We start from the raw sequence: 27,234 nt of genomic DNA, 5'->3' as shown, positions 1-27,234 counted from the left end.
AGCATTCAGGCACAATCAGGATGCCTAGCACCACGCACACACCTTTGCACAAAAAACAAAGGTATCTGTTTCATATCTATCATACGTTTTGTGTGGAAGTTACCATTACAATACAAAATGCCTAGGTAAACTTTAAAGCTTTTCCTGCATTGGATGTTTGCTGCACAGTGCAGTGCACTTGCAAAGTTGGAAAAGTTTGGACAATTAAAAATATTTTCTTGAGTTAATGCCAACCTAAAAGGGATGCTATGTTTGGGGGGCAAAAACCTGTCTACTACTGCTCGCAATATGTTTTGTGTGTCTGATGTACTGCCCTATGTGGCAAGGGTATGCCCAGACGTGCTACTTGAATGAGTCTCAATCATGGCAAAACTGGACCTCTGTGAGGTCCTGGCTTCGCATTAGGGACTGGACCGTTCCTATTGTAGCAAAGCCAAGAGTGATTTGCAGATGGCTGGGTCTAAGCTTAGGTGGCATAGTGGGAGAAAGAACAATAAGTTGGAATGCAACCAATTGCCAGTGGTTAGACAAATTGCAAATATTCCTCTCATCTACTTTTGTGTTTACTATTGTTAGTAGAAAGGTCTGGGTGTGAAAAACCATGGGTGATTGCATGGTAATGTCTATATACTACCCATGAAACACCCCTAATGCTAAATCATGCAAAGCAGCACAAAGCACTGCTTTGTGTTACTTACAGTACACCTTCTAGCACAAAACAAGATTAGTGTTTAAAAGTACATTCCAAATAAAAAATGAAGATTAAAATGTTAATTGTTTGTTAATCTGCCCCTACATCTGTAACAGCATAAACCAGTTCTTTCATTGAATGTGCAATGTGAAAATATATTGTCACTGTTCACCAGTGGAACATGACAATGGTAGGAATAATAGATGAACATTACTTACCACATTTCCATATTTGTCAGAGGCAGCACCAGTGCCATCTGCTTCATAAAACCAACCAGGATTCCCCAGTCTGTCCATCTATTGCAATACAGACTTCTCATCCAGAGTGTTAGCCCTGACATCCTTGGCATGATATTCCCCCAAACGTTTTGCTATCACTCCCTGATTTTTGTGGAACTCATTTTTGTTGGCATTAGTAGTCTGTGCACTTTACCCCAGCTAACTGCAGTATTTACATCCCTCTTTATAGTAAGGTAATATTGACTTACCTCAAATTTGAATATTTAATTTACTCATAGGTCCCTAGTAAATGGTATGCCATGTACCCAGGGCCTGTAAATTAAAGTAGCACTTCAAAACATGTTTTTCAACTTAAATTTTAAACTACCATTTTGACCCGGCAAACCAATCATTTTGTGGGGCCCAAACTTTTCTCTTTAAAACATATATGTCACCCCTAATGTAGGCCCTAACCACCCCTAGGATAGGGTGCATGGTATTTTAAAAAAAAGACGTGTGGTTCAGTTTTAATTGTCCTAACAGTGAAAAGCTCCTAAAGTCATTTTTTTCACTATATTATGGCCTATCTTCCATAGGCTAACAGTGGGTTACATTATTACATTTACTAGGTGCTACCTTCAAATTGGGAGCAGATAGAGATGTGCAGTTTGCATTCAAATTAATTGCAACTTAAAATCCTCTTTAATGGTAAAGTCAAATTTTAGAATATATATTTTTTAAACATTTTTACAAAGGTGGCATTTTCCTGCCTCAAATATCTGAAGCTTTTCTAGGAGTTTCCAGCTGCCTGGGCCTGTTAATGGTTCCCCCATCAAGAATGTATGTTGAGCCCAGACAGTGACCAATGAGACTGGGGTGTAGCCGGGGGAAACTCTTCCTGGCAGGATGGTTGGGGAGGAGCTGTACACTGTCCTGATTACATTTCAAAAGACCTTGCCCACAACACACACAAAGGAACCTGATACCAGGCCTGCCTTTGCCTTTGTCCCCCTTGACAGTTTGGAGCCAAGAATAGGGGAAGGCGAAAGACTGACCAGAACCAGTTTTGGGAATAGGTCAGGGAATTCCCCTACACAAAGGGTGGCGCCAGGTATAAAAATGGAACCTTCAGAACTATTTTTCAGAACACTCCTGGGGCGAGTTGTATCAAAGCTTTTTGCATTCACAAATGGTGCGAATCGCAAAATTAGACCGTTTGCGAAGGCAAAAATGCCTTTCAAGATTTATGAAATGCATTCGCAGTGCAATTTCAAGGAATCGCTAAAATAGCGATTCCCTGAAATTGCGACTCCATTTAGGGAATCACAAATTGTGATTCTCTAAATAGGAAATGGCAAATAGGGAATTCCTAATTGCGATTTCAAAAGCACATTTATCATGCATTTCTTAAATGCGAATTGGGCATTTAGGAAATGCAATTACCATCAAATCCAATTTGGTGGTAACCATGTGCAATTTTAAAAATGCATTTTAAAATGACATGTAGCACACACATGCCTCTATGGCATGTGTGCGCTTCACATGTCCACTGATATTTTTTGGGGAGCATCAAAGGGGGCTTCAGGCCCCCAGCACCCTGGGATTTGCATTACCTAATTTGCGAATTCCTAACAGGAATTCTCAAATTCGGAAATGCAAAACCATTCGCACCTATGGGCCTGCAGGCCCATGGGGATGAATGGAGTCCCATTCCCTAATTGCGATTCGGTAATAGCGATTGCGACTTTTAAGAAATCGCTATTACCAAATCGCAATTTTCATAAATCCCATTTTGCATTTCTTAAATAGCGATTTCTTACAAATCGCTATTTAGGAAATACACACCGGGATAATGATACATCTAGCCCCTGGTCCTGTGGAAGACTGAGAAGGATTGCCCTGCTGCCAGAAAGATTGCCTTGCTGTCTGTCTTGATTTCAAACTACCCAGAGTGACTCTAAAGGTCCGTTGGCTGACCTGTGTGAGCTACAGGGACACAAAAAGCTTCCATAGGCCTCTGCAACTGCCCAGCTGACCAGCACCAACACCAGTACCAACAGGACCCGCCTAGACCTGCCAGAGCTCTGCTCCTGGCCTCTGAGGGACTAAGGGCCGTATGTACGAACACATTTTACCATTGACACAGAATGGGAAAAACCCTTTGCTACATCTGGCCCTAAGTCTTGATTCCCAACATGTCCCCCCACGCCCTGTCCCCTTAAGCAACTTATTGTGACTCTTGGCGATTTAGTTGCAACCCCAGCTTCAATTGACATTTGTCAGGACACCAGTAAATGTATTGAACTAATTAAAATACCACGCACTGGCCCAACTTTGTCATAAATAATAATTGTTGTATTAGATGGTCTCACTGAGCTGATGCAGATTTGAATGTTACTACCAGGGAGCGTAGGGCAGTCCTGCTGCAGTTGCTCCCTGCATTTAGGATTTTCAGCTCCACTGTTAGAGCTGGAACATGGTTTGTGGTCAGTCGTGTCTCGGAAGCTGTGTCTGTGCACCAAGCCCCGGAGGATGGTGCCACACGGTTAATATGCACACAGGTAGGCCGTGCGGAAGGAAGAACATATACATTTAAATTAAATTAATACAGGAGGTCTCTGCTGCAGAGGAAAGTTGAATAATTTTCCTGCACGTTTCAATGTCCTGCAGACAGAAACGCCCATTAAGTTTAACTCGAATTAATAAACAAAGCTGTTTTTATATGTGGACAATTTAGCAGCTACAAGTCTGAATACATTTTTACATGAGATAATGCTCAGAACTCATGCTGCAAGCTGCAGAGCTCAAATTGCCTCATATTGAAGGACCACGTTTAGATTTCCTTTTCATTTCTTCGTTAATTTAAACAAAATATGTGTTTGTGTCAACACCTTTATCCTATCAAATTTTAAATGGTGTCTGAAGGGTGGATTAGCATTCACTTTTGGGAGGCTCTGAATACAGCCTAGAGTTGGAGGGATTATAACATTTGATGACGTTTACGGGAGTACTGTGGTGTACAGTGCCCAATGGAGCCTGGTGGGGTGCAGCTCACAGCCGGGCAAGTCGCGGATGCCCAGGCCAGCTCCACGGCCGGAGTTCAGTACTAACACATGAGTGGTAGGAAGGAAGCTATAAAATGATCTATTTAGTACTAAAACCTTTAAAAGGAATGCCTAAGCATGCATCCTTAAAGGGAGCCGCCTTCATCTCAATGCATGTCTACCTCTGTCCACAATCGGTGGCTGTGCTGCACACAGTGCAAGAAGACTGGGTGTAAATGGAAGGAATGTGTTGCAAGGCATGAAGTCCCTTTTTAGGTGCCTGGTTCCCGCTAGCAGGGCTTTAAGGGGTGACTTTGAAATGGGTCCCTAATAGTCTCTATTTTCATATCATTATCTCTAAGGGCAAAAGCAGTGATTGGTTGCATTCTTAACAATGATTGTAACAACCTTTAAGGTAATTAAATTTAGATCCTGCTTATGGTTCACATGTTTTACTCCCCCCTGCTCACTAAAGCAGGGATCTTCAAACTAGGGGGCAGGCCCTCCTAGGGGGGCCTCAAGTGATCCCAGGATGGGTGCCAGGCTTTGGCCAAAAGAGTCATTATGCTAAATACAGGGCTTTGTTTTAAGCTGAAAAAATGAGCAGTAGTAAAGTAAACGGGCCATCACTAACATGCTTTGTCATTTACATCCAAGCTGGGAGTATATGTGAAAAAGAAAGAGACTCAACATTCTCTTTAAAACCCCCACCCTCACTTCTAATAATCACACTGTAGGTACATTTACATGTTATTAAGGCCTGCCTGACCAGAATAGTATGTTTGGCATCATGTATTTGATTGCATTTTTAAAACCATAACAAAACATAACAACAATGTTCAAATAAGAGTAGACATACTGTATTTAATAGAATCATTGTGAAAAGTTTGGAGGGGGCACCAATGTTTTTTTCACTGGGGGGCTCAGCATCAAAATGTTTGAAGAACAGGGCTGCTGTGTCTTTTTCATGCAGCTTATGGTTTTGTGCAATACATACTTCAAACTGAATCCCCGCCAAGTGTCTTGGTGAAAGCTATGGAGAGGAGGCTAAATAGAGCACATAGTTCTGACAGTGCCTTTAAGTGGGTCATAAGACTACATGCACATCTAATTCTTGGCCTCTCTGCAAAGCAATGGTCACTAATGTGTCAATTGTAAATGGTGGAACATGTGAAAGAGGTACTCAGCTTTAGAACTATGGAAAACACCAAAAGAAAATAAAAAGCAGTGCCGTGGGTGGGTAGATTGTTGTTAGACCTGACAGCCTTAGGGTGGTCATCGCCCAGCTGTGTGCCTGCCTCTCTCCACTTTTCTGACACTGTTTTTGCTGGGACTCTGCACACTTTACCACTGCTATCCGGTGCTAAAGTGCAAATGCTCTCTCTCTTAAACATGGTAACATTGGTTCAACCCCAATTAGTATATTTGATTTACTTATAAGTCCCTAGTAAAGTGCACTACTTGTGCCCAGGTCCTGTAAATTAAATGCTACTAATGGTCCTGCAGGACTGATTGTGCCACACACATAAGTAGCCCATTAAACCATATTTCAGGACTACCATTGCAAGGCCTGTGTGTGCAGTTTCACTGCCACTTCGAAGTGGCATTTAAAAGTACTTGCCAAGCCTTAAACTCCCCTTTCTCTACACATACGTCACCCCTAAGGAAGGCCCTAGGTAACTCCTAGAGCAGGGTGCTATGTAGGGTGCATATGTGTTTTGTATGTCCTGGTAGTGAAAAACTCCTAAACTCGTTTTCCACTACTGTGGGGCCTGCTCCTTTCATAGATTAGCATTAGGTCTGCCTTCGTATTCTTTTGATTGGTAGATTCTGATCTGAAAGGGGTAACCAGCTCATATTTAGTACGGCCAGAAAGGTAATAGAAAATCCTGCTTATTGGTGAGGTTGGATTTTATATTACTATTTTAGGAATGCCACTTTTAGAAAGTGAGCATTCCTCTGCACTTAAAACCACCTGTGTGTTACAGCCTGTCTCCAATCAACATCTGGTCTGTGCTGGTTGACAGCTCTGTTGTGCATTTCATCCAGACAACCACAAACTCAGGACATTCAGTCACATCTGCATTTATCTGCATACTGAATGGATCTTCCTGGACTAGAAAGAAATGAAGCATTTCTGTGCTGCGCCAGAAACTCCGACGCAACACCTTATTTTTCCATGCATCTCCTCCTCTGCGGTCTCCGTGTGTCGCTATTTTAGCCCCATCCCAGGTACTGTGTGTAACAAAGAAATAACTGTTTGTTTGTAAGGATTGAGGTTCTTTTAAAAAGTGATATTTCAACTTGTTTTTATTGGATCTTTGTTGTTTTAACTATTTTATTCAGATAAATATTATCTATTTTTTCCAAAGTACCAGAGGGTGGGCACAGGATCATTTGGATTGTGGTGTAACTTACCCTGAATAGGATTGTGGTCCCTATTTGGACAAGGGTGTATACCTCTGTCTACTTGAGACCCTATTTCTATCAATTGTCGACATAGAGAAGGCAAGAGTGAAAAGACATTGCTGAAGGGCAAAGAGATGCTGTGTAAGATATGTAGATGACATTTTTCAAAAAGATGTGATGGAAAATGTTTCTGTGGGTCTGAAAACAGAGTGAAACACTGTAGCAGAAAGTCGTGTCCAGGGGAGTTTAGGAATGAATGAGACACTACTCCTTACACAGACCTTAGTAATCCTTAACTCAAAATGCCATATTTTCAGAATTGAAACACTTTCAAGACTAATTATGCACCACAAAATCATTGTTACTACTACTTTTTTCATACTGCTAACAAGCATTGGTAAGCCCAATAGGTATAGCTTGTTTTATTAATAGGTCAATTGTTGTCTTATATTTATGAATGTTATAACAGAAAACTCAGAGAACCGGCTCACCGTCAAATACTAGTCAGGTTACCTTCTGTGTGAAGCACAGGAATTGTATTCACATATATTTTAGCCTGGCCCTTAATATTATTGGCAAGTTGGAAAGGGTCTTTAGCTATGCTTCTACAGCCACGCCCCCTTAAATCCCACCTAAAGCACTTTCTGCTAGTGCACCTAATATCTGTTTATTGTGCAGTATGGGCGCATGAAAAAGTGCTGCTTTCTGACAAGATAAATAGAACGGTTGTTCTGTCCTGTTAGTAAATAAGAGAGTTGGATGGAGGTTTGCAAATAGACCCAAGGTAATCCAGCCCACCACAAACAAGTTGGCACCAAAGACTACCTCAAATCCGTTCTTGCTTTGTTGAATCATACAAGTTTGGACCACTGTGATGGACAGGCTACTTTCTTGGTGTTTGCCAGATCAAGGCTGTAGCACACAAACATCTGCTCTGTTCAGTCTCCTCTCCAGATCCTCAGTTCAGAGCACACTGCAGGGTGCACTGCACCCCCAACTATGCTTTAAAACAACAGGTTTGACCAAGAAGATTTGGGAAGAAAGCAACATTTTATTTAAAAAAGAAGTTGAATTGTCAGGCTTGAAAATGGCTTTCCAGTGTTGGGGCCACGTCAGAGGAATTGTTGTGCAAAAGGGCAATTACTGTCCCTCTCTCCCACTCATCTCTGACAGAATCAAGTACCTGCAGCGGAGCACAGTACCTATGCTGTTCTAAAAGTTGTGCAACTTCTAACTCCCGCACGGCAAAGGTCAGAAGAAAAATGCAGTTATTTCTCTACCACCCAGACCACCACTGAGCGCTGAAAGACCTTCAGAATTATAGATTTATTTTAACTGGTGATCAGTTTTCACTAAGATCAGGTTTGTGCCCATTCACTGTGAGATATTGCGTTGTTGATGAGCACTGACCAGGCATTTGTAGAGTTGTCTTCCACTCTCCATTCCTGGCTATTTAGAGGTATCGACTTCAACTGGGGATTCTGAATTCCCTATTGAACGTTATGAAAATCCCTGAATTCAGCAGTGGCACTGTTGTCCTCCTTCTGCAGTACATGTGTGTTACAAATGGGCAAGCTGATACCTTGGGAGATGGTTAAGAACATAAGTGTGTTTACCTCATAATAAGGAATGCCCCATTCCCTAAATGCCCCCCTCGTCCAGACCCACTTCTGAGCTCCTCAAGTAGCATCATTCTTGTGGAGGAAAGATATCAGTTCATATTCCCCAAAAATAACCCATATCTTGTTCCATTCTTTTATAACACAGGCCCATATGTGGAAAAGTATTAGATGTGCAGGTCATTTGCTGAGTAACATAGCAGTGTGTCTCCTCCCAAACTTCCCTCCTTCCCTCTAGCCTTTCATTCTCCGCTACCCTGTGTGAAGAATTCAGCAACTCTCTTCATGCACCCCGGCTTTTCTTTCTCCTTCATCTCGTTTTCTGTCATTCACATCACTCTTTCCTTCTCTCTCACTTGCAACCTCAGAGTTTTGGTCTCCATTCTGTTTCTTGTGCCTTCCTTTTTTCTTGTTTGCCCATCTGCTTTACTTTTTGAAACTTTTGTCTGACAGTTTTCTCTCTTCCTTGTCTTTTTCAGCTTCAGTCATTACTTTTTTCGTTAGGCTCACTGTTTGTAGTCTTTATATTTCATCCATCCTCCCTCTTTATCCCAGCTTCTCATTTTCTCTTTCAACAATTCTCTTTCTTTTCTCCCATGTTCGTGCCTGCATTTTTACCTCTACCTTCTTCCTTTTCCTTCCCTTCATTTCTCTTCCTTCTACAGCTTCCTCAGTCAGCCTACTTACCTTGACTTCTTTCCACTTGTGACCATCTCACTTTTTCTCTCTGTTTTCCTGTTTTCTTTTCTTATTAGCAGTTCCCAGATTTGATGATGTGGTCATTCCAGTTTCACTGGCTGTGCCTCACATTTCGCCTTTATTTTCACTTGCCCCTTCCCATTGGTTCTGAAACTGCTTTTGGCATGGGGAAATATAAAATCATAATTTTAATATACATAGTGTAAAGAACCAATCACAACTCTTAAATACTGTAATACTCAGAATGTGACAACACTTGCAGCACCAATAGTTCTAGCTTCATTGCACTCTTTGCCATTGGTATTGCCTTGTAATGTATTGACCTATGAGGTTTGAGGAGGGTTGTTGTATCTTGTGAGTATCTGTGTGTCGGTGTGAGCTCAGGAGCAACTATTGTGTGTGGTGTTTTTCAGATTGCTCTGTTATGAGTTGGCTGTGTTCATGATATTTTTGCATTCATGGAAGGAGATGTGATATTAAAGTGGCCTGTGTTGACATAGGACCCTCACTAAAGGGGCTCCTTTGTATGACTAAAATGTACATTTTATTAATCTTAAGTTGAGCCGCCTGCTCACTTTCCATTGTATGTTTCTGTAAACAAGATCCACCATATTGCCAGTCACTAGAGACCACTATTGGATTTCCTGCCATCAAAGAAAAACCTGCTGTCCAACAAGTCCTTTTTTCTCGGAAAGACTACCAAGCCTAGGTACAGTAACTATTCATTAGAGCTGCCAGTGCCCTGTTCCAATACATAGAAACCATATATTCTGCACTGTCAACCACCTTCTTCATACTAGTCGAGCCTCAACTACAGGGAGTGCAGAATTATTAGGCAAATGAGTATTTTGACCACATCATCCTCTTTATGCATGTTGTCTTACTCCAAGCTGTATAGGCTCGAAAGCCTACTACCAATTAAGCATATTAGGTGATGTGCATCTCTGTAATGAGAAGGGGTGTGGTCTAATGACATCAACACCCTATATCAGGTGTGCATAATTATTAGGCAACTTCCTTTCCTTTGGCAAAATGGGTGAAAAGAAGGACTTGACAGGCTCAGAAAAGTCAAAAATAGTGAGATATCTTGCAGAGGGATGCAGCACTCTTAAAATTGCAAAGCTTCTGAAGCGTGATCATCGAACAATCAAGCGTTTCATTCAAAATAGTCAACAGGGTCGCAAGAAGCGTGTGGAAAAACCAAGGCGCAAAATAACTGCCCATGAACTGAGAAAAGTCAAGTGTGCAGCTGCCACGATGCCACTTGCCACCAGTTTGCCCATATTTCAGAGCTGCAACATCACTGGAGTGCCCAAAAGCACAAGGTGTGCAATACTCAGAGACATGGCCAAGGTAAGAAAGGCTGAAAGACGACCACCACTGAACAAGACACACAAGCTGAAACGTCAAGACTGGGCCAAGAAATATCTCAAGACTGATTTTTCTAAGGTTTTATGGACTAATGAAATGAGAGTGAGTCTTGATGGGCCAGATGGATGGGCCCGTGGCTGGATTGGTAAAGGGCAGAGAGCTCCAGTCCGACTCAGACGCCAGCAAGGTGGAGGTGGAGTACTGGTTTGGGCTGGTATCATCAAAGATGAGCTTGTGGGGCCTTTTCGGGTTGAGGATGGAGTCAAGCTCAACTCCCAGTCCTACTGCCAGTTCCTGGAAGACACCTTCTTCAAGCAGTGGTACAGGAAGAAGTCTGCATCCTTCAAGAAAAACATGATTCTCATGCAGGACAATGCTCCATCACACGCGTCCAAGTACTCCACAGCGTGGCTGGCAAGAAAGGGTTTAAAAGAAGGAAATCTAATGACATGGCCTCCTTGTTCACCTGATCTGAACCCCATTGAGAACCTGTGGTCCATCATCAAATGTGAGATTTACAAGGAGGGAAAACAGTACACCTCTCTGAACAGTGTCTGGGAGGCTGTGGTTGCTGCTGCACGCAATGTTGATGGTGAACAGATCAAAACACTGACAGAATCCATGGATGGCAGGCTTTTGAGTGTCCTTGCAAAGAATGGTGGCTATATTGGTCACTGATTTGTTTTTGTTTTGTTTTTGAATGTCAGAAATGTATATTTGTGAATGTTGAGATGTTATATTGGTTTCACTGGTAATAATAAATAATTGAAATGGGTATATATTTTTTTTTGTTAAGTTGCCTAATAATTATGCACAGTAATAGTCACCTGCACACACAGATATCCCCCTAACATAGCTAAAACTAAAAACAAACTAAAAACGACTTCCAAAAATATTCAGCTTTGATATTAATGAGTTTTTTGGGTTCATTGAGAACATGGTTGTTGTTCAATAATAAAATTAATCCTCAAAAATACAACTTGCCTAATAATTCTGCACTCCCTGTAATCATAGGGTCAATCTCTTCATTGTAGGATGCCCAGTCATCCTCAGAACCACAGGTACTCATGGCAGAAGACAATATTCTCTTTCAGGAAATATGAACGCCTGCGCGCTTAGCTTCTTGCCATACAGACAACTGTTTACTGCTGAATCAGTGTCTTCTCCCCTTGAGGGGTTGCCAAGCAACACCAGAAGCAGCATAATAGTTATGTTGTTAGCCTCTTGGTTTCTAGCCATCAAAGTAATGACACCCACTAGTCTTGTCTCATCAGCTGTGCAGAAACAGCATGGCATCTTTCTACCTGACAGACAACCCTTGTCTCTCAAGCAAACCTTTCTCCAATCAATCTGGTGCCTGGTTTATTAGCACTCAAAAATACTCTTGGTGTGTTTAATAGGGAACACGCATACTATTGACTGATAAAACTACTCTACCGGTGATGTCCATTTTTATCTGTAGAAAAATGAACAATAGTAAACATGGGAAGGTGCACCGGCTCCTCACCTGGGGAACGGTGTATACCATGTTGTGGAATGAGTAGTTGCTGGCAGAACATAGCCTGCATTAAATTGCACTGTGACCTACTTTTCAAGACTGAGCTTTGATTACATGGTACTGTTAGTTTCTAAAACAAATGGCAAACAACACTTGTGCTGAGTGTTATATGCTTATCAACACATTATATAACACTTATGCAAGATAATGTGATATCAGCGTGACCAGCACATTTTCTGTTGTTGTATTAAAAAGTGCTTAAACTATACTAGATCATCTAAACCCTATATCTGAAGACACTGTTTGATACCTTCAATCCATCCTAGAGCATTTTCAAGAGGATTTGAAAAATGTTTGCTTGATCATGGAATATCTTATTTGTATCTACAAGAGATTTTCCAGCCTCATTGTATGATGTAACTTACCAAAGGTCAGACTGGACACTTCCTGTGATGACACTGGGTCAATAGATTAAGCAATGTCACTTCCTGTGACTTCATAGAGGGCCAAATGTCACATGATGTCACTTTCTGTGATGTCACCAGGTTGTATGATGCCTATGACATAATCTGGGGAGAAATAGCATGTGGTGTCATTTCCTTTACCCCTGGCATTTTGGTGAATTGATGTTCATGCCCTTAACTGGCATTAGTGAGAGCTCCTTCAAAAGTAAAAGTGAAATTCGAGAACTTTAGTTCTCTATTGACCATAAAGTGACCTTTTCACACCTAACATAGACCGCTCATGATGACGGCTAGCATAAAGCTCCTCCTGGACTTGTTCTTCACGCCAGCAGTGACCATCCATGTTGACTGGTAATGCGAGACCTACACTTTGTGCTAAAGCAACGACAGCCCACTGCAACCACTAACACGAAGCTCCAGTGACCACCATCTTTTTGCAGTACAGCAACAACTGTTGCGATGCTCAACCTGCTCTTCATGCTGAAAACCTCCTCCCCGTGGCCCCCTCCAACATAAACAGAATTTTTTGCACCAGCTTTGAAAAGTTAATTCCTCAGCGGGACTAACCAGGTCTCTGTATGACCCTTCTCCGTCGTGATCTGCCTGCATTTGTGGCTTTCCCCCGTTCTAGCACAACCAGATAACACCAAGTCATGGTTTCTTCACACTATCTTCACTAATAAGTTTAAAATTCGATATCTCCAGTTTTACCATTGGATTTTTTTCAATTCTGGGATGATTTAATTCATTTTAATTTAGTATATTTTTCTAAATTGGTTTGGGATTTTTCTTGTGTTGTGTTTTTACATTATTGCTGTTTGTGTGCTGCAAAATACTTTGTAAATTGCCTTTAAGTTAAGACTGATGATTTTCTGTCAAGCTACCAGAGGGTTAAGCAGAGGATAATTTAGTGACTTTTGTGGTTCACCCTGACAAGGATTGTGGCGCTGCCTGAGTGGGGCTTCCACAAACTCAACCAGTGTATCAATTTCTTAAGCAGAGCATGTTGTAACACTCTTTTGTATGAACTGATTCCTGCACTTATCTCATTAAACAGGAGCACCGACATCCATGTTAAACAAGACTATGTTATACTTGACCTGCTTAAAAATTACCTTCAAGAGGAAAGCCCATATATTTGGAGACCCGTATGCAGTGTTGTACTTATTAAATGTCACTCCGATGTCATGAGGTCAACCTGCAAAAACACACCACCTACTGCAGAGCCCTCATTGTTCATGTATTGATGTTGGAATTTCTGCAGTGATAGCTTTGTAGACGTCACATACAGAAGTATAGAGTCATGCGTAAGAATATTCAAATTAGCACAAACGTTGGCATCACAGCCCTCTCCTTTTCTGTCTAAAATAATGTGGCTGTTGATTTCTATTTGGCTTATCATTAGTGCCCTCTATGAATCTTGGCAAACGGATATGGTACTCTGATGTGCTGCATAATATACCTCTTATTAATTGCTTCTTGAGGGTAGATACAAGGGACTGCTATGTTATAGGGCAGTGGTTACCAATCTTTTAACTTCTGTGGACCCCCACTTTATCAATACTGGATACCGGGAACACCCCCTGAATTATTACTGGAATCCGGGGACCCGCCACTGAGTCATTACTGAAAGCTGGGTACCTAATGTGTTAAAATTATTACATTTTCTAAGCAGTCACAACCCCCTGAGGAGGCTCCGCGGACCCTGACCACAGGATTGGAACCATTGTTATATAGTGACTGCAGGAGAAGCAGCAAGTCTCCTGGTTACTTTTACTATGTAGCTTGGTGGAAGGGTTGGTGTTGGTTCTTAGTAATATTGCTACCGTGCTGCTATACCTGCAGGGAACATATGATCTAAGTCTTCTTTTTTCAGGAAGACTGTTACATTTGGACAAGCTGGATCACCTGGATTTCCAGTAACAACAGAGGCTCTGCCAGGTAGTGTCTTGAATGGACCTCACAGCAAAAAGGCTATGTACGAAGAAGGCAATGGGGATAGGTAGCTTTGTTATTGCTGTAATTACGACCACCCATTTAGCCTTTGAACTTTAAATGGATCTTATACTCCACAGCATGGACACCCTGATGTCCCTTTTGTCTGAGGTAATAAGTGATGGCCAAAGGCTCACGTTCAGTTATCTTTGGGTGAGGATGACATTTTAAGTGGCATTTGTATTAGTGCCAGGCAGCGCCTGCTTGGGAAAGTGTGACACAGATATACAGATAGATGGCAATGGACACTCTAAACAGAGGCTGCATTTTATTGAGATTTCAAACTGACTTTTATATTCATTTGTCCTGTTAAGTCTTATCTCCCTGTTTTATAATTGACCATAGTAGGAGATTTTACTGAAGTTTGGGGAACTCAATGTGAGAGTAGTATAGAAGGGTATCAGGAACGCAACATGTAATATTCTGTGGTACAGGTATTAGATTGCAAATATTCCAAGAATGTATCTTGTCATGAGGCCTTATGCATACTTTTTAGGATTGTACTAGTCAGACCATAGCTGTAGTTAGCAATACATGGTGCGACAAGTGGCTCAATAAACAAATGCCTCCACTTCAGGAATATGTGTTACACCACATGGTCTCAAGCTAAAATCCCAAATGGGATACTCATCCTTTCATCCTTCAAAGGTTGGTAAAATAAGCACTATTGAGTTAGCTAGTAATAAACCTATGAAGTTCTACACCAAGATGTGCCAAGTGGTGAAGATGCACCAAGTGGTGAATGTGTACTTTTAAAACAGATGCTATGTTATAGCAGATGACTCTTGGACAACAATAGTTCATCTTGTGATCTACAATGTAAAATGACAGAATGACACACACAAGTCTATAAGGGTGTGCTCCTCCGGGAAAGGCATCTGTCCCCTAACCCGGGACACAAACTTTGCATGTACTTTGAGGTCACATCACTTTTTCTCTTCCTTTAGTTTGCATTGCCTATCATAACTCAAAAAAGCATGAGAGCAGACATCAAAAGTCAATATTTGATAGTTAACCGCTCCCTCTAAGACACACATCAATCCCATTCATATGTATTGTCCTAATGTAGATGACCCTGTATTTCTGAGACAGTTGAGACTACAGGCTTGACAGCAGATCCTTGCACTATAATATAGGGGTGTAGGGGGCTACATTAAGCTCTGAATACCCACCTAGATAGGTCTCCAACTGTGGTGAAACCCCTTTCAGTTGTGACCAACTCTGTGTCCCGTACAATGCAGTAAAAGGATCTTGTTGGTATATGGCACCTAAGACACCCTGTGTATAGAGACTACACATACTACTCCTCGGCTAGTGATGCAGCATCCTGCATTGACTGCTGGTTATTAGCTCAACATGCATGTACTTGGATGCTGAATGTGGAAATTTGCCTTATATGTTACCTGAGGTGGCGCTTCTCTTCCCTGGCACTACTGGGTGTAGTATTTATATATGAGGTGTGTCAGAGACCATTCAGCAGTATCTCCAGTTACATTTGGGATCTGAGCCCAGCACAGGGTGGGATACCATTAAGGCCTATATCAAGGGTATATACATATATACTCCCTTCAAGACAGGCTTGGGAAGCTACAGAGGGAATTATATGGGTGGGGGCAGCAGATACAGTCCCAAAGGGTAAAGAAGCATTATGCAAGAAAATTAGAAGCTTTTACAATTTAGAACTGAAGCTGATCATGAAATCAGATTCCAGAATAGCTATCCTTCGGTTAGGTGTCATGTTTAGGGGTAGAGGTCTTGCATAATGCTTGCATGGATGTTCATCCATAAGAAACATCCCTATTTCATCCATAAGAAACATCCAACGTCCATAAGAAACATCTAATGATAGTGTGGTGATGGTGGAAAGTTTTGGGAACTATGGTAAGGGGCAACCAAGAAATCCTTAAGGCCTTAACAGAACACTACATTCTACTCTACATGTCTTTGTCTGTTGTCTGCAATGCTGACTTCCGAAATTATTGTGACGGAACTACATTGACCGGGCTAGAAGATAGCGAGAAAAAACAAATTTCGCAAATTATCACAGTGAAGGAAATTATGAACACTATCAGATCCATGCCTAGTGATAAAGCGCCATGAGTATGTTAAGTTGCTAATCCCTCATCTCTGAGCCATGTATGAAAAGGTGCATCGTAAAATGATACTACCCCCAACACTATGTGAGGCAATTGTGTTGCTTAAATGAGATAAACACCCAACTATTTGTACGTTCCAAACACTCTGCTTAATTAACACTGATACACCAATACTGGTAAAACAGTAGCCACTAGACTTCTTTATTATATGTCATGTCTCAGCATCTTCTTTGTAGTCTAACATTAAATACCCCGTGACCACAAAGCTGCGCTGTCACTTTAGAAAATGAGAATGTCTTTTGCCCACAGGACTGAAATTGCATGTTTGCAGCACTGTAGAGATTGCGCCTAGAGGGAGACTATGAAGGCTTGATATCCTTACTTTGTGTGAAAATAAATAATTACATGATGTATTTTATTTGAACTCAAGGGGTACCTGACATGGTTGCACCATCCCACTATTATTTACCATTATGCTAGGGCCTCTGACTTGCAAGTTAAGAAAATACCACTTGTAATGTGATTTATTGTTTGGCAAACTGGTATCCGACTGTCACTTTATGCAGGTGATTTAGTGTTATATGTAAACTACCACATCAGAATTTAGACTCCATTATTAGTGTAATGGATGGTTTTGGTGATGTGTCCGGTCTCCAGTTCAACCAAATAAATCAGAGATTTTCCCGCTGACATCCCAAGACTTGATTTGAGCTGGATGTTGCGGTGACTAGGTGAGGGATCTGGTTTTCAAAATTAGCTGCGACAGTACTGAGGTTGTCAAGAATAACTATGGGCAACTGGTGGCTGAAGTAAATGATATGATAGACAGATGGGTGTCCCACCCTTCGTTGTTAGCGGGTCAGAGAGCACTCATCAAAATGATTATTATTACCAAATACCTTTAACTCTTTACTAACATACCAGTGCCTATGATCAAAGCATTCTTCAACACTAACAGAAGGATGCTATTTGAATAATATTGTCAGGGAAACAAAACAGAATATGATGAGAGGTCCTTATGCAGCCCCATCAAATGGGGGATTTTCAGTACCTTATTTTGAGCCCTAGTTTTGTGTGCTCAAGCACGATTTGCTTATTATTGGCACACCAGCTGCTGTATTTGCCTTACCTTGAGACAGAGGACAAGGCTGCCTGTCTGGTTTAAGTATTGCAGGCCTGCTGAAAGCTCCTGGTAACCCTTGATATCTGTGCTTGGTGAGCAATTTGGAATGTATCACAAGTCACAGAAATGGGGGTGGGGAGGGGGCAGCAGGGAATGGCGTGAGAGAGAAAATGTCCATATTGGAGCCTACTCCCAAAGGTTTTGTCTTTTTCAAGGGACGCCACTAATCTGTCTGCATGTTATGATAGTTGGTAGATATGACTATCTGGGCAACAGAGGGAATTCAGTAACTGTAATATATCAGCTGAATGGCAAGAACAAAAAACAACTGAATCAATCAATCAATCATTAGATTTACAGAGCGCACTAATCACTGGTGAGGGTATCCACGTGATAATGTAGCTGTGTTTGCCTCAGTCGAACAGCCATGTCTTGAGATGTCTTCTGAACACCTGGAAGGAGGGGCATGATCTTAGGTTGAGGGTGGTGTTCCAGGCCTTTGCTGCTAGGTATGTGTACGAGCAACCACTGTCAGTGCTGCAGCAAATTTGTGGTGTGATTGCGAGGGAGAGCGAGGCGGCAAGAAGGAGTCTGGTGGAGTGGAAGTTCATGCAGTGGTTGAGGTAAGCTTGCCTTAGTTTGTGGACAGATTTGTACGTGGACGTCAGGAGCTTGAATTGGTAACAATTGTGTACAGGGAGCCAAATGAGGTTTCTTACATGGGGGTGATGTGCATTCCTTTCGGGAGGTCTAGAATGAGTATGGTGGCTGAGTTCTGGATGATTTGGAGCTTTTTCATGAATACAGTGGTGAGTCCGGGATAAGCACGTTGCTGTAGTCTAGTCGGCTAGTTATGACAGCTTGTGTGATGGCGCATCTGTTTTTGGGTGGGAGTCATTTGAAGATCTTGCAGAGCTTGCGGAGGGTGAGGAGGCAGGCATAGGAGATCATGTTGACCTAGTGCTGCATGTTGAGTTTGTTGTCTATGATGATTCCTAGGTTTCTGGCATGATTCGTGGGTGTGGGGCCCCAGCTGAGCTGGCCACCAGGAGTCACCCTAAGGAGAGGCAATGTTACTGAGCAGTAGTACCTCCGTTTTGTCAGTATTGAGTTTGAGGCATCGGTCCTTCATCCATTTTGCTACATTGTTCATGTAGTTGTGGACGTTGGATTTCGTTGTGGAGGTGTCCTTGGAGAGTGTGAGGACGAGCTGTGTCATCTGTGTAGAAGATTATGTTGAGTCCATGGTTTCTGACGATGTCATCCGGGGGTCATGTAAGTGTTGAAAAGGGTGGGGCTAAGTGATGATCCCTGGGGGATGCTGTAGATTATATCTTTGGGTTCTGAGATGAAGAGCGGGATGTTGAAGAGTTGCATTTCAGAGCTTTTCCTCTGATTGCGATTTGGTGGAGCCTTGTGAACATTGTGTGGCGGGAGACTGTGTTGAAGGCTGCAGAGAGGTAGAGTAGGATGAGGGCTGCCGAGTTTCCTTGGTCCAGGAGGTGTTTGATGTCATCTGTGGCTGCGATCAGAGCAGATTCTGTGCTGTGGTTTGAGCAGAAGCTGGATTGTGAAGTGTACAGGAGATTGTTGCCTTCTAGGTAGGCCGTAGGCTGTTGGTTTATGGCTTTTTCAAGTACTTTTGCTGGGAATGGGAGCAGGGAGATCGTCCTGTAGTTTTTGAGTTTGTTGGGATCGGCTGAGGGGTTTTTGAGCAGGGGTTTGACACCTGTATTTTTCCAGTCTTCTGGGTAGGTGGCTGTGCTGATTGAGGAGTTGAGGATGTCAGTGAGTTTGCTGGGGATGGTGCTGATGCCTAGGTTGAACATGTGGTGAGGGCAAGGGTCCGTCTGTGATCCAGAGTGGATAGATCTCATACGGTCGGTGGTGTTCTGCTTAGTAAGGTGTTTCCAGCTGGTGATAGTGCTGTTGGTGGCAGGGTCCATGGAGTTCAGGAGGCTGTTGGTGTCGAGAAGCTCAGAAGATTGTTGGTGTCGGCAATGGAGGGTTGCAAAGTTTTTGTAGATGGTGGCTACTTTATAATAGAAAACATTGGGGAGGGAGTTCATAGGTTCTGTTAAGGGGTGGTGCAGTTCTCCGATGTGGATGGGTTGGAGAATTATTTGACAATCTTGAAAAGCTCCTTGCTGCAGTTGGAGCTGGTTGGGATGCGGTTGGTTACGGTTTATTTCCTGGTATTATTGATGCACTTGCGGTATAGGCTGGGTTAGTTCTTGAAAGCGGATTGGTCGATGGGGTAATTTGTAGAGCACTACCTTTGAGTTGTTTGCACCTGTGTTTAGCGGTTCTAAGTACTGGTGAATACCAACTGGCATGCTAACTGTGGTTTTTGGGTTTGCTCGGTGTGATTGGGACAACAGTGTCTGCGCTGTTTGAGATCCGCATGGTGAAATTTCAGATGGTTATGTCTGTCTGTTGGGATGCCTGGGCAGTGAGTGTTGACACACCGTTGAGCTTCGGACATCTTGCCCCAGTTTCGATCGGAGGTGCGAGCTGGCCTGACTGTGTTATAACGGTCTGATTCAAATGTGAAGTGCATGATGGAGTGGTCAGTTCAGTTGAGCACTGAGGTGTGGTAGAAGGTGACTCTGCTACTCGAGGTGAAGAAGGGGTCCAGTGTGTGTCCTGTGATGTGCATGGGGTAGAAGACAATTTGGTTGAGTCCAATTATGTTCATGCTGTCCTGCAGATTGGTGGTGTTCACATCATTGGAGTCGTCACGATGGAAGTTCAGGTCTCAGAGGAAAATGTAGTGTTCAATGTTGATGGCTTGTGTGTTGATGAGTTCGGGGATGGCTTTGCGGACATTTGTCATGGCCCAGGGGGTCTCTCTGTGAGGGTCCCTTTTTTGGAAGTTTTATGATCTAGGTTGATCATGAAGTGGACGTGTTCCATGATTTGAGCCGCATTCTTGGTTGAAGTGCCGCAGGAGAGAGCATCCTTATGAATAATGATGATCCCGTCTATGCGATCTGAGTGGATGCTCTTGTACCCTTCAGCCAGGTCTCAGTGAGGAAGACTACCTCTGGAGGTGATGGTGTCTCATAATTCTGTGGCGTGTTTGAAGAGGGAACGAACGCAGAGCGAAATGCACTGAAGGAGGCAAGGTGTTGTCTTGGGTTTCAGAAAGCCGGTGCTTGATTATGGTGAGGTTCTGATGTTGCAGGATGTGAATGGACCTTCTGTGGAGCATGGAGAGAGGCAACAGCAAGAACGGTTGGCAGTGTGTATTTTGAGCGCATGGATCAGCACTCTGGAGTAGTGCCAGGTGTTGTAGGATCCATGGTTTCAGGCATTGGGCGCGGTCCCCATAGCGTCCATAAGTAGCACTGTGAGGAGGGAGAGGCTGATTGGGATGCAGGGCAGGCTGGGAGTGCAGGCAGGAGAAAACCGTACAGGCAGGGGGAAGGGTGGCAGATGAAGGGAAAACCAAGCAGGACAAGCAAACTAAGGCAATACACATAAAGACAACAAGAAATTGAACAGAGTAACGACTGAGGCAAAAGAAGCAGATTACACACAATAAGCAGAGTAATGACTATGGGTGAACAGCTGGATTGAACCTGTGGGTTCCAGGCGGGAGACGAGTGACCAGACTCCTGCACTAAGCAGGGAGTGGTGAAACACATCACCAGGTCAGCTGCTGAATCAACTGAAACAAGGTTTAGCAGTTTCAGAAGCAGTGACGAGCCGGGAGCAGACCTGAAATATGGTCCAGGCCCTTGGACGTTGCTGAACACAGACAAGTAAGACTCTTATAGGACTAAATGGAAAAATAACAAAGAGTGGAGGAACACCAAAATGGGTTTGAAATAGAGGGAAAATCAGAAAGCCAATGCAACCATGCAACATGGTGTGAAACACACAACTGAGTTCCTAAGATGAGTACATAGGGCTCAACAACAGCTGACCTGGAAATCACCCCATCCCAGGAAGTGCGTGCATGACAGTCTCTAACATGAGACCTTATATTCACCTGAGCTCCCTTGAGCTGATACTCCTTACATCCCAGTTACATTGGAACCTAAGGTTCTGCACTTAATGGCTAAGCTGGGCTGGGTACACCTGAATGCTACCTACAGGGAGGGACCCTTTTTGTTGGTCTCTCAGCTCAAGGCATTTGGAGGCACACCACTGGTAGCTGTGTTACTCCTTTTCAGACTTAGATGTGTGCTGCAGACAGTTTGCCAGTCCACAAGAGCCTCGGATATTTACAACGCTCACACAGTTGATTCACACAACTGACAGTTCAATTAGTCCCATAAATGTGTGGGGACATGATTAGGATCGGAGAAACAGGCACTCTCCATGATAGACAATATTCAAATGCTGATCTTGAAACTGTGCTGGCGGAGAGATATTTCATTGATTATTAGACATTGACTACTTCACTACAAATTTATACATTTAAGCTTAAAGCTTTTGGTTCACTCAATGACACCAGATGTGCATGATTACATCACCCTGAGGCTCTCTCTATCCATTTGGCATGGACCTGTCTTAAGTTACTAACTTACTGGCTTGACATTTTGTCCATCCTATTAGACATGACTGAACACATAGTAGCTCTGTCACGCCTTTCTGCTCTTTTAGCTTATATCAAAAAGTTTCTGATTTTGACTGTCAAGTATGCTGCAATGGTGCAATTATTGTTTTGTAATTTGAATGGTGTGTGGCCCAGATCTATTGATAAAGGGCTGGTTTATGGTGTCTTATATTCAGAGGCAGCTACTCCGCTTGGGAGGAGGAGCATCGCCCTCCCCCTCCCACCACCAGGAGCATCCGCTGCAACCTTTTTTTTGCAAACTATGTTTATTATCGTTTAGTTGTGAAAGGGGTGGGGCATTGGGGATGACAGGGATGAGGGGAGTGCACTGTGCACTCCCCTCCATGCGCATGTATGTTTGGCCAGCTGTCTCTCTCACTGTGTTGCCGGGCTGGAGAGAGCAGGCACAGGCTCCCAGTCTGGGTGCTCCCAGCCAATCCTAACGCTGTTCTGAGCAGCGTCAGGACTGGCCACAGGGCAGGCTGGGAGCCTGTGTCTCCTGTCAGGAAGAAGGAGCGGCAGCGCGGTGATGAAGCGAGGAAGGTTTGTTTTGAATTGTTTTTAATATAATTTAATGTTTATCTTCAGACCATCTCATCTTGTCCGCGTGCGTGCTGCCCCACCCCTTCACAACACAGCGAGCCGCGACAGCTTATATTGTAATGATGCTGCAGACGCATACACCCTTCTGTTGACTCCCAACTCCAGCTCCAAAGACAAATGGAAGCTACTGCATGTCTACCTAGAGAGAAAAGACTAACTCTCACTATAAAATTCTTGTTGTGTAATACTCACCAGAGTATGCATTCTCACAAGGGAATCTTGTCTTTATTAGGATCCTGGAATATTTGATCGTAAGCTGAAGTGTTTTCTGGAATTTTGGACACAAAGTCCCACTAAACATACTTACCTATACAGGTGTAAGCCTGCATTGAGCTTCCTGATATTGACCTGATATTGACCTGATATTACTATATTGGCTGAAAAAATAAATACAATTAAAAAAAGACGTATCCTGTGCTCACCTCATTAGCTATCTACGGCCTGCAGTGAAAAATATGTTTAACTTGTAAAGCCATTTACAGCTAATGGCTCCCCATTTAGCCAGACTATTGCTATTTTTGAAAGTCAAAGAGTATGCCTGAATGATGCATTTTTGTGCATTGATATGCTAAAATTTCAGAAAAACAAGATTTTTATCTCAGTTTTATACTGGAAAGGCTAAACTGTGTAGTGGTATCTTCTTACCTACGTTACTATGAGTAACTGTCTTGTGAAACGTTGCCATCACATGTAAAGCTAAGTCGATCCATCACAGCATGAGGTTGTCAGCTGATGTAGACCTCTGTTGGGTAAAATAAGGTTGGCTTTGTTCAAGACCCAGTGAAAAGTGGTTGATGGTTGTAGCAGTATTTTATAATGTACTTTAAGCGGCTTATAGTTATTTCCTGTATACCTTTTGTTACGTAGAAGGCTGATGAGCATGAAGAGGAGAGCAAGAGGCATGACGAACAACTGCCGACAGAAGCGAGGGAGCTCGAAGCAGAGAGCCAACCAGAAGAGGGGCAAGCCGAGAAGCTGGAGGCGGAGTCAGGGTCGAAGCCAGAGGAGGTGCTAGAACAGGTGCAGGAGTCAAAGCAGGAACCCGTTCAAAATGCTGAGCACGAAACTGAGAGTAAATTGGAGGAGCGCCAAGAACCAACTGTGCCTCAGGTAAGGTCATAATAATTTTTTTCAATATCATATATGATTTTCAAATGTCTGCCCAGTCATTTACAAATGGCATGTCTACGCACTTCAGTGCCCACACAGACCCGTTATGATCGAGGCCCAAGTTTGCGGAGACAACAATACACGCCGGCGCGAGGCACAGATCGGCCTCCAAGCAACTGTTCGGGAAATAATTCAGTGACAGCTGTTTTAGTGTAAAAGGTCATTTATTAGGACAGGATTGCATAAGTAACATAACCATTAACTTTCAAACGTAACCGTAACTTTAATAACGCCCTCCTATTAACCTCTCCTCGCTCATCCTTCTCCTTCAAAACCTTTATCTCGTTTCCATTCCCCTACGCACTCCCCTTTTCCTTTCATGCCCCATTTGGTTCGTGCGTACCCCCACTCAGAGCCTTCACCTGCTTGTTTATTCCCTGGAAGGGTGGCCAAGCCCGCATCTGACTCACCACCCTCCCCCATCTACTGCCAACCAGCACAAACCCATTTGGCGTTTTGCTGCCCCACCCCCACAAAGGCCACGCTACTGCGACCCAGTGCTTCTCATTTCTTGTTTGTAATCCACAAATTTTCTCCCCCCAAATCTTCCACCAGCAATCTCGGATCTGTCAAATATTATGCGTTTCCCATTGTGGACAGGTGAAACCATCGTTTCTGAAAAGTGCAACCTCCTGCTCTGTAATGTTCTCGTGTTTCAGTAATTCTTTTTTTTTTGCGCCCAGCAAAACCTTTACTCCTTTGAGCCCGCTCCATGGCTCCATACTTAAATGCCCCTTTCCACCCTCTACGTGGAACAAATTCTGTCCACCCAAGCATGTACCATGCCATTTTTGCTTGAGAATCTCCAAATCCCTCTGCATGTGTTGCAGTAACGTGAGTTCTGACAATTTCACAAGCCATCCTCTCCAAATGTATGATTAACAATTCCGCAACATCCCCAGTTCAATAAATTAGCAGTGATGAAAGGAAACAGGTTACCCCACCGCCTTCTGCTCTTTTCCCACCATAGCACCTTGTGCCGCCTGCTGGATAATCCCAGGACCCAATCATATATCGGTTTTCTCCGCGAACCTCGCTGCCCAGTGGACCAATGAATGGCCGACCAGCCATGTAACCATCTTGCTCTGTGATGGACCAAACGCATCTCCTGCAATGGAAAAATAACTGTAACCTGTGTTTTTTGACAGAACAAACCCCCCCCCTTCTAAAAAACCCTTCCAACTGTATCGCCCCACCTTTCGGGTCTTAACTTAAAGTTCACAACACCTTGATCGCTAGCGGAGTCTCGCCTTGATCTTTTTCCCAGTCCCAACCCAAATGCGCTGCGGCCGTAGCTGCCCCAAACCTAAATGAATGCGTGCCGAAAAACCATGGCCCGGCGGCCCACACGTCCCAAAGCCATCCTCAACACTCGTAAGAGCTGAAAACTAGTGAGCTTGGACCTTGATCTGTGCACAAAAAACCCCGGCTGCCTTATTTGACAACCGTGAGGGTTGACTAAAAGCTCCAAAACATCCACCCTGCCTAAGCGGAAAAAGTGCTAGCTCGTATTCATCTGCGCAACATACCAGCAATTTGTGTAACAACTCTAGTAACGACTCAAATCAAAGGGTTCCCTGGCCGTTCTACCCCCCACCGCTCTAATTCTGACAAAAACTTTCCTGTAGCTGCTCAAAAAACTGGAAAAAACCCCAACCAGGCCAGCCGGTAACTTCGCCGAGTGGAGTCCGCTAAAAACATCTCCGCCCACCCGTGATCATCATACCCCCCATTCCCACTTGTCTGCCGGGGACCCCTGTCTTGGTCTGCTCCGTTCCTGCCGCTCGGTTGCAAAAACGCTGCCACTGTGAACGGGACAGGGAAACCGCAATCTCGTTGACAACTCCTGGTATAGGGACAGCTTTAAAGATCACAATTCAGAGATAAGCCCTGCAACCTGAATCAGCGCAACCAGCGCAAAAACCTTCACATCCCTCGCTTTCTGTCCGTTCCTCAATCCACGACAGCCATGTTGTTGGTTCTGAAGAAACTGTCCTATTTGCTAACTCGCGCTCCCCATACTGCCCTGGCCACCAGAAAGGAAAAAGTAATTTCCAGCAAAGCAATGCTCCTCCTTAGTTGTCACCAAAATGCTGGCCATGCCTCCGGGCACCATCTGCCATCCCCTAAAATCACTAAAACCATGCGCTCCTGCCGCATCTGAAAATATCTGCACCTGCCATACTGTCCCTTCTTCCCAGAACCACCTGGATACCCCAATTAATTGTTTCAGAAATATTTCCCACCTTAACATCTTCCGAGTCCCCTTGACCCACTTATTCTGTGGTGTGGCAAAACTGCACCTGACATATACAACCCTAATTACTTGCAAAACGTCCTCCCCCCCCTTTAACTGTCCTACAAGCAAAGTTAAGGTACCCCAACCCCTTCTGGGCTGTCTCGAATCGATTTTTCGTACTTCCTATCAATGTGAACAAGAAAAAACAGGATCTCCGTTACTGTCTGTGCCGGTAATCTGGCCATCATTATACTGGAGTCTTAAATCCCTACCCAGAAAGGTGAGAACCTATGAGGGGCCTTTGGTCTTTCTGGGTGCCAACGGCAGTCCCATCTGCTGTGCCATATCCTGAAAGTCTTCCAGAGCCGTCCGGCACTCCCCACGAACCCTTCCTTCCCGCAAAGGAAGTCATCCAAATAATGGGTCACCGCATAATGCCCACTACTCTTGACAGAGACCCACTGCATGTAGGTGCTAAAAGCTTCGAACAACGCGCATGAGATCGCGCGACCCCTGGGCAGGACCCTGTCCACATAGACTGCCCCTTCAAGCTGCATCCCCAACAATTCAAAAATCCCTTGGGTGTATCGGCCATAACCTGAAAGCTGATTGCATATCGCATTTTCCATTTCTGCCCCATGGCCGCACGCCCTGACCAATTTTTTTTTTTTTTTTTTTTTTTTATTTATTTATTTATGGCATCATCCACATATGCATACACCAGTCTGGTGTCTTACGCTGCCATGACATCGTCCACAGATGTGCCCTCCGGCCATGAGAGGTGATGTATCAACCTGATTTCACCCGGGGCCTTCTTCGGCACGACTCCCAGAGGGGATATCATCAAAATCTGACTTGGCCCCTCATAAAAAACGGGCCCGCAATTCTGCCCAATGACCGTTCCTTGTCCAGCTTTTTCCTTACCACCTGTGGTAATTCCTTGCCAACCGCCAGTTGTCTGCCCAGTGTCTCACCCGTGGGTCGTGGTCACTGACCCTGAAACCTTCTTGAAACCCTTCTGCTAACTCAAGGCAGCTGCCCTATCCGTGTATATACGCAGCCCTGGTAAGATAAAAACTAACCTACACTGGCGTAGGCCCTCTTTGGATCAGTAGCGCCCTGTGTCCCTCCCCTTTTGCCGCCCTCCGTTGTACGGAGGGGCTGGAGAGTGAAAAACATTGCGTAACCTGGTGACAACCCCCGCACTTTGAGCAGTCATGTTTCATTTTTACAATGATGTCTGGAGCAGAAACCTTTGTTGAAATTCCCGCACACTCCTGTCGTGTTAAATGTTGTTCTTTGTCCCCCCCCACCCTGGGGCTGGACGTGCCTGAAACGGCTTATATACCACTGGTAACCCCCTGGCCGTATGTGTCGCTGCTGCGGATTGTGATGATGCCGTCCACTGCCTCCATAATTCTGAGTCTA

General features: G+C 43.8%; 1 protein-coding gene across 12 annotated transcripts in view; it reads left to right on the top strand.

The window, feature by feature from the left end:
* Nucleotides 1-27,234, top strand: part of AMPH (amphiphysin) — a 927,201-nt gene that overhangs the window by 845,778 nt on the left and 54,189 nt on the right. For all 12 annotated transcript variants that reach the window (XM_069215773.1, XM_069215772.1, XM_069215765.1 and 9 more), the window contains one exon: nucleotides 23,265-23,507. In XM_069215773.1, coding sequence (XP_069071874.1) covers nucleotides 23,265-23,507 — 243 coding nt within the window. The remainder of the gene's footprint in view (nucleotides 1-23,264; nucleotides 23,508-27,234) is intronic.

The sequence above is a fragment of the Pleurodeles waltl genome, chromosome 2_1 (assembly GCF_031143425.1).
Source record: "Pleurodeles waltl isolate 20211129_DDA chromosome 2_1, aPleWal1.hap1.20221129, whole genome shotgun sequence".
Classification (NCBI taxonomy): domain Eukaryota; kingdom Metazoa; phylum Chordata; class Amphibia; order Caudata; family Salamandridae; genus Pleurodeles; species Pleurodeles waltl.
This window is presented reverse-complemented; position numbering and strand designations above follow the sequence as displayed.